Below are 8,255 nucleotides of genomic sequence, written 5' to 3' on the forward strand. Positions count from 1 at the left end.
ACCGCTCACACCTCCACCTAACGTCCTGGAGGAGTCATGACATGACAGCGTTCTAACGGCAAACTTTGGGCTACCATTCCAATAATGATTATATACCGTTTATTGTATATTAAATTATTGGACTACTAAACTATTTGAGTATTTTAATGTAGCTTGGGGAAGAGACAGGGGATAATGTGACCTACTTTGTATCCTTATACATTGATACATCAGATTTTATAAACTGATTCCTGTTTTGTAAGTAACATTTTAATCTTAATTAAGGTAACTAGTTTCCATAGCTGTCTTAAAATTTAGTTGAGTAAAAAATACAATATTTTTGAAATGTAGTGGGGTATATGGAGGTATAGCAGTGGTGGAAGAAGCACTCAGCTCTTTCCATTAAGTGTAAGTACCAATTCCACAGGGTACAAATGTTACAAGAAAAAGTCCTGCAGTCAAAAACACTACTAATTAAGTAAAAGTACAAAAGTATTGCATCTAAATAAAGTACCAAAAGTGAAATTACTTATGTTGCAGGATGGCCTATTTCCTAATAATATATTACATAATTGGATTATAATTATTGATGCATTAATGTGTACATCACTTTAATGGTGCTGATGATAAAGGTGCTGGTAATTTGACTTACTTTATATACTGCTAGTGAATTTTCCCTCAGCCATCAATAAAATCTTATCTTAATAAAACATAATTTGGTGATCATATTTTGTATTACTGTATTATGTATCTGCAAAGTAACTAGTAACTAAACCTGTAAATTAAATGACATGCAGTAACTACAATTACCGCCTTGGCTGTATGCTTCCACCAGCCAGTCAAGTAGCAGTTTACATCCATGTCTGTCCAAAGTCATATATTTAGTGCAGACTTTGAAGACATTTAATAAAAAGGGTTTTGGCAAACATGGATGCTTCACACAAATACTCAACCCGGCAGCACAGAAGATCTATACAATCACCAGCGTTTCAAAATCAGTGTCACCAATTCAGTATCCGATCAAATATCTCCCCTTTCTGTTCTGAGTTATGGTGATGAATATTGGCCAAATAAAGCATTTTTGCTTTTATGTCACAGTGAAGTTGACCTATGACCTTTTGGATATAAAATGTCATCACTTGTCATTATATCCTATTAGAGATTTGTGTTAAATGTTGTCATAATTGGGGTATACATTTTTGAGTTATGGCCAAAAAAGCATTTTGTGAGGTCACAGTGACCATGATCTTTCGCCTTCAAAATACAATAAATGTATCTGAGTGGACGTTTGTGGCAAATTTGAAAACATTTCCTCAAGGTGTTGTTGAGATCTCCCGTTCACCAGAATGGGATAGAAAGACATGAGGTCACAGTGACCTTGACCTTTAACATTTGACCTCACAAATACAATCCCTTCATCCTTGAGTCCAAGTGGATGTTTAAGCTTCATTTGAAGAAATTCCCTCCAGGGGGGTCCTGAACTATCGCGTTCACAAGAATGGGACGCACGTACGGAGTACGTACGGAGAACCCAAAAACATAATGCCTTTGGCCACAGCTGTCGCTGGTGTCGAGGCATAAAAAGTACAATATGTCACTGTGAATTGTAGTGGAGTAGAAGTGTAAAGTAGCAGAAAACGGAAAAACTCAAGTAAAGTACCTCAAAATTGTCCTTAAGTACTTTTAACCACTGATGCTGGTAAACTATATGGGAGTGAATAAATTAGTGAAAATTAATTTAACAGACAATGACAAAATTAAGTTTATTTCATATAATAGAATATTATCTTTTCAACACTGCCAGCCTGCATGAAAGCAAACACACCAAAATAAGGCAACAGAAACTCCACCTCTCCCTGTGCTACAAGCTTACATATCAATATCAGTAAAACTTACAGTATCAAGAGACCTCCAGATAAAGCGAGGAGATTCCAAATAAATGGTTTACTCTGTAATACAGTGAAAACAGTTTTGCATAGGATTCCCTGGGGGTAAAGGCACAGTTACAAGCATCTTCTAAGCCAAGTTTAGCCTCACAGAAGCCAGCCTAAATCTTGCAAACTCAGTTTTCATTCGAGTGAGGCATGTGAGGCTAAACTAAGATCAACTAAAAGTGAAAACATTGAACTTAGCATTACTTCATTATAAAAGAGCCAGGCGTTTTACTCCTTGCATAGAGTATATAGTCTGAAGTAAAACTAATTTTGTACGAACCTGAGGGAGAAAATGGCAACAAGGCACAAAGTCAAGCATGTTCACAGATATACAGTATATAACACACAATACATAAAGATATCAAGGCTTTAGAGGTCCATATATGCATACGTGTAATAACTAAACAGAATGTGTACATAGCAGAAAGGCTAAATAGTAGCAGTATGACTCTATAGAGGCAATGTAGCTAAATAAAAGGTCATTTCACTGGTGATTGTCAACAAAAAGAAGGTCCACTGTGTAGACACATTAACTACAAACAGCAGCAGTGCTAAATTACTATTCTAGAAATAACAGTGTTCCCTTATTTTCAACATTTCACAATACAAAACATAATTCAGTAATCTTTAAAAAAAAAAAAAAAAAAAAAAATAATAATAATAATAATAATAATAATAATATGGAATGTTTTCCCTCAATAACCTCATGATTACCAGGAACAAAGGAAGCAGGGGACAGGATGGACTGAGATCATCAGGCACTATTAAAGAAGAAATATACAGCAGGGGTAAACACTAGTGCAAAGTCATTTTTAAGGCAAAGGAATGATTCAGCATGTGATGGTAAAAAAAAAAAGAGTGGGAAAGAGTGAGAGTAAAGGCAGAGAAGGAAGGTACAGTGTGCTGATCAGATCATTTGATCCATGATGCTGGAGGTGAAGTGCAAGCAGAGGATGTGTCTGCAGAAGGTGCAGAGGGACTGGAGATTGCAGTGCATGTCTGTCTTTGGTATCTTGTATGGTTAACGGTTTCAGAGAATGACAGAAGGCTGAGATACAGCACATGCGCTTTTAAAGTCTCTTAGAAAGTAAACTGCTTTGTTATGAGATTTTGGTTCCTGACAGTTTCCTGCCGAATCAGGTGTCAAGGAGGAAGCAGTGATCTAGAATTACTTTTGTTACCAATTAATAATATAATCTAAAATACAAAAAATAAGCCTAGATCAGTGCACCCACTCTTTCACACTTAAGAAATATAGGCCCTGGTGCGCAGACATTGCTACAGCAAAATGCAGCTCTGTAACAGGTCCTGAGTCAGTGGAGTGTATATGCATGTGTGTGCATATGTGTGTGTGTGTGTTTAGGGGTGATTGGTCTTTTCTATTGGTCAGAGCTAGTTAGGGGCACCAGCTGTGGTGTCTCCACTTTGAGTCTTGGGTGTGACTTTTCATCACTGTCTACAGCCACCTCAGCGGCAGCCTGTCGCTCACACAGACTCCCCAGCAGCTGAGCGGTTTTGAAGACCGAGGCGTGACCCGCAGGCTGCAGGGACTGGACCTTCTGCAGGTTCTGGAGGGTCCGCAGCATCTCAGCGGACACAATAGGCAAATGCTGCTCCTGGATCAAGCTGGTGCTGGCAGATCGCAGGACCGTATCACGCTGGCCTGAGGGCCTGGGAGCTGGCCTGGTCCGCTGGGTAGCTGGGGATCGAACAGAGCTGAATGACGTTTTCTTCTGTGGTGGGTGGGAATCTTCCTCCTCCACTGATTGGTCACTAGAAGGTATAGTGCTGTCATCGGAGTCATCACTCACGCCCTCATCATTGCCACTATTTTCGTTGTGATCGTAATCTTCTTCCTCTTTGATGCCATCTCCATCTGTGATATAAATCATATCTTTGGGCAGAGAGGTGAACTGATAGACCAGACGCTGGCCTTCAACCTTATTCAGTATGCCTCTCTGGTAGTAGTACCTACATGAAGACAGAGATTTAGCATTAACAAAACAAACCCCACATATTTTCCTTAATGCAAAAACATGACCATGTTAGGATTACAGCTGCAACTAAGGATTATTTTCATTGTAGATTAATCCGTTGATTATTTTCTTGATTAATCGATTCTATATATAAATAAATAATCTATAAAATGGTGAAAAGTTTTAATCAGCCCAAAAAAAAAAAAAAAGCTTAGTTTTGTCCACAACTCAAAGATATTCAGTTTACTGTCATAGAGGAGAAAGTTAACTAGAAGTTATTCACATTTAAAGAGCTGGAATTAGAGAAACTTGACTTTTTTTTCAAACCGATTAATTTAATAGTGACATTAGTTTTAATTAGCCTTAGCCTTCTTTTGGTAGTGTACCTGAGTGCTCTGCCCATTGTCTCATAATTCATATCTGGCTTGTTCTTGTGTTTGCCCCAGAGTCTGGCCACTGCTTTTGAGTTGACCAACTTGAAGATTCCTGCTTGGGGATTAGTCCATTTAATGTAGCGAGGGCAGACCTGTCGGTCCTGCAGCAACTCCATCAGGAACTGCCACAGGTACAGTGTGTTTCCTCCTGAAGCACAAACACAAAAAAACACGATGGAAAAGGAAAGACAAAGAAACAACATGGGAAATGACTGTTGTAAAAGCTGTCTTGCAAGTGACTGATCCCCTGTGATCCACATTGGTCTCTCTGATCTCTCTGTACATGTACTGCTGCAGCCTTTACATTACTCTGACTTTAATTCAGACTAAAAGTCTTATGGAAACGTTACCAGGTTAGACCTAGTGAGATTGCTGTTGTGACTTTTATGTAAAAGGTGACTCTGGCGCTTCTTCAGACATGAGACCAACATGTAAATTTGCCATGACATTCACGTCTGACGCATGTCTGAAAGGCGCTTAACTCATTTTGTTGTGTGACAATACCTTTGTTGTATTTGTCCTTCTTCACTATAATGTCTGGTGTGGGAGACTCTGCCCTTCTATGTCGAGGTTTTCTTCCTGAGTAGTTGAAGAATAAAACCAGTTAATTTACAAGCTATTTAATATAATCACACAATTATACCGTTATTTAGATTCAGATAAGCTGATAACCCAGAAAGTGACTGACCTCTCTTTTTGGACTGCAGCTGTGCTGCAGGCTTCTTTGTGTGCAACGAGTGCCATTGTGGCTGGTCAAACGCTTCCACAATCCCCTCTGCAGACACAGTCACCTGGGTAACAGGAGTAGTGATGACATCACCCAGTGATGGTAAGAAGGTCTGGGCTGCAGGGGGGCATAAACAGATTTAATGAAAGAGAACAGCGCTGTGTGACCACCATGTCTAAAAATAACATCTTGCGGTCAGACATGTCCTACACCAAAAAGCAGCAGTGAGGTTTTATTAGGGCATCTTCACTCTGTTACTGTGAATGTGAGTAGTGTTAACTATTTGTGTGTGTGCTTACAGTAGTGTTCCAGAGAGAGGGTGTCAGGGTAGTCCATGTTGAGAAGGGAATCAGCAGCAACAAGTGTCTCCATGGTCTCTTCCTCTCCACTTTCACATTGCTCCACTGCAGACCACAGAAAAGGGAGTAACATACAAAAACATGTTTAGCAGGTGGCTAAGGTGGTATTTAGTAAGAGGAAAATTAAACATGAGAATCAAAAGCCTGACGGTTGAGCCAAATTACAAAAAACATTCTCTCACCGCTAGAGATATCTAGCCATGGAGTAGGGGTGGGAATCACCAGAAGCATCACGATACGATATCATCACGATACTTATGTCATGATACGATATTATTGCGATTTTAAACATTTTGCAATATTCTGTGATATATTGCAATTTATTAAATTTTTTGTCAACAATTTGATAATTTTTCCGAAATTTGAAATTTCAATGTCAACATCTGTTTTATCTAAAAAGATGTTATCTCTGTTTGTTCATCTCACTTCTCGCTCCAAAATGGGATTGTCAAGCAGACAAACACCGACGACACATATATAATAATAGATCGATACTTGGCATCTGTGTATCGATATAGTATCGCCACAGAAAATACCGCGATACTATAATGTATCGATTTCCCCCCCATCCCTACCATGCAGGTGGTTTTATTTAACGTTGTAACATATGTGTCTCTGAACTTTCTGCTGCCATGCCAGTACAATTGGGGCGAAAGGAATTTCATTAAAAATCTGACAGCAACATCAATGTGATGAATCCCCTTAATATGTCAGGTATTTCATTTGCTGGATAAGAATGATTACAAATGCCGTAGTCTCGCATTGCCAGACCTATCTCCACAGCGCTGCGGAGGAAGTTCTGGCTAGTCCACACAACATTTCCGGATAGGAGAAAAACGCACTCTGGTTTATTGGCATTTCTTTAAACCAATCACAGTTGTCTTGGGTGGCGCTATGCGCCGGGCACAGGTACGGTGCCTCTGCAAAACAGCCTCGGGAAGGAACTTATTTTGGTGGAACGTGTGCAGGTAGGGAGGCGAGCTCTGGAAGTATAATGGCTGTGTGTGTGTGATGAGAATTTTACTCAAAAAAAAAAAAAAAAGGTAAATATAATCTGATTGTCGATTCTAGCTCGGAGGATGTTTCTCAAATCAACCAGAGTTTAGAATGCCAACACAAAGAAAGCAGAAGGTGAGGGACATCCGGTGCAACCGGAACAATTCCGTAAATGAAACATTGTTGATATCGATGCCTTGATGAGAGGATTTGACCCATGTTGCCCCACCCCTTTTTGTGACCACCACAAATGAAAACCACATCAGCTGCCTCTGAAATGGCAGATATTTAAGGGACAAGGGCAGTGGTTCCCAACCTTTTTTGTCTGACGTGCCACCACAGCCCTATCAGATGGATTCAGGTACCCCTTCATTGTACCAAATAGATAGGATGGGCTTCCTTTAGAAGTCACCATTGAGAAAACTGTGGCTGAGATGGATCTGTGGCTACACATGTGATATCGGATATACAGCACCGATGGACCTACTTTTTATTTTGCCTACTCAATTTTCCTACAGTGCACAGTTAGAGAAATAATACCAACTAATATCCGAGTCTGATGTTTCACTGTTCACAGTGCTTTTACTTCCACACAAACAATATGGGCAGATCTGGCCTTCTGTAATTATCACATCTATTAGCATACATCTTGCCACATTTATGTCGTTGAGGCAAAATATTATCAAATGGAGTTGTTTTGTACGCATTTATTTATGTGACGTGTGCACGCTGTGAAGCAGTGAGCTAGAAAACATCTGCTACTGTTGCTAACAGCTGGTTGTCGTGGACTCAAATGGCTCTAATACTTTCTGCCGCCGAGAAAACCAGCAAACGACATGTCAAAACAAATATCCACGTTTAAAGAACCACGGCAGGTAAGTTGCTGTCCCAAAACTTCTGTAATTGTAACGTAAATTGCCCATGGCTGTCTGCGAGCGATGTCAGTTAACGTTACCGTTAGCTAGGTTAACCGAGCCTCGCCATGCCCAACTTCAACTGCTCGATCCAACCAGAATAAAGTCGGGAAAACAACCCGATACAGTGATATAACTTACTTTTAATTCCCAGCACTGGTGAGGAACAAGCCATAGCATGTGTGCTGTAGCCCGAACTGACCACGTCTACATCCTAATATGATTCATTAACGGTCTTCCCAAGCACAAGCCAGGAATGTTTTGTTTCACTTCCTGAATTTTTGCGAAGGGTGGTCCATGTGCGAGGGTTGAGAGTTGAGACTGCGCATGTGCAGTCCCAGGGCTTCTTTTACGTGACTCTGGTGGGACTTTTAATTTAGTAGGATTTAAATAAAACTTTTACAGAAAAAAGCTTGGACCGTTTAATAACTATTGGACGACAGGTGAGCTCCAACCATTAAATGTGAGGTAAAGAAAGGCCTGTGTGTGCGTGCGTACTGACCTTTGAGCAGCTGCTGGTGATGCTTTGTCTGTGACTGTTCACACGTTAGACCTGTATATGAGAACAGGTGGGGATGGGGAACCTGCTCCACAATCACTGCAGGGTAATCCGAGTAACCCCCTAACTGCAACACACACAAAAAATTAGATTAGATTAAATCAGATTACAATTTGTCAAATAGAAAAAATCTGTGCTGCATCACATGCCAGCACTGTTTCAGCACACAAAGAATATCATCACTGCTTAAATTTACTTACCTGTGACATGTTGACATGGTCACTGGCAAAGTCAAAGATGAGCTCTGACTGCATGGCTGAATATCCCAAACCCACACACGACCTTTACTTGCTTGAAAATAGCATCACAGTTTATTAGCTTAGACGACTATTAATAACTGACAGGTCTGATGTGTTTTTGCGTCCTGACAGACCCAG

The 8,255-nt window shown here is 40.2% G+C and overlaps 1 protein-coding gene across 2 annotated transcripts; it reads right to left on the minus strand.

The window, feature by feature from the left end:
- Nucleotides 1–1,716: 1,716 nt before the first annotated feature.
- Nucleotides 1,717–8,255, minus strand: LOC120568165 (ETS-related transcription factor Elf-1-like). Of its 2 annotated transcripts, XM_039815493.1 has the most exons (7): nt 8,079–8,255; nt 7,822–7,945; nt 5,350–5,454; nt 5,012–5,167; nt 4,828–4,902; nt 4,276–4,471; nt 1,717–3,884 (listed from the first exon to the last, which is right to left on the minus strand). In XM_039815493.1, the coding sequence occupies exons 1-7, from the start codon at nt 8,130–8,132 to the stop codon at nt 3,293–3,295; spliced, it is 1,302 nt and encodes a 433-aa protein (XP_039671427.1). In that variant the 5' UTR covers nt 8,133–8,255; the 3' UTR covers nt 1,717–3,292. The 2 variants fall into 2 exon arrangements, with proteins under 2 accessions (XP_039671427.1, XP_039671429.1); XM_039815495.1 differs by lacking the exons at nt 7,822–7,945; nt 8,079–8,255 and adding an exon at nt 7,461–7,615.

The sequence above is a fragment of the Perca fluviatilis genome, chromosome 11 (genome assembly GCF_010015445.1).
Source record: "Perca fluviatilis chromosome 11, GENO_Pfluv_1.0, whole genome shotgun sequence".
Lineage (NCBI taxonomy): Eukaryota > Metazoa > Chordata > Actinopteri > Perciformes > Percidae > Perca > Perca fluviatilis.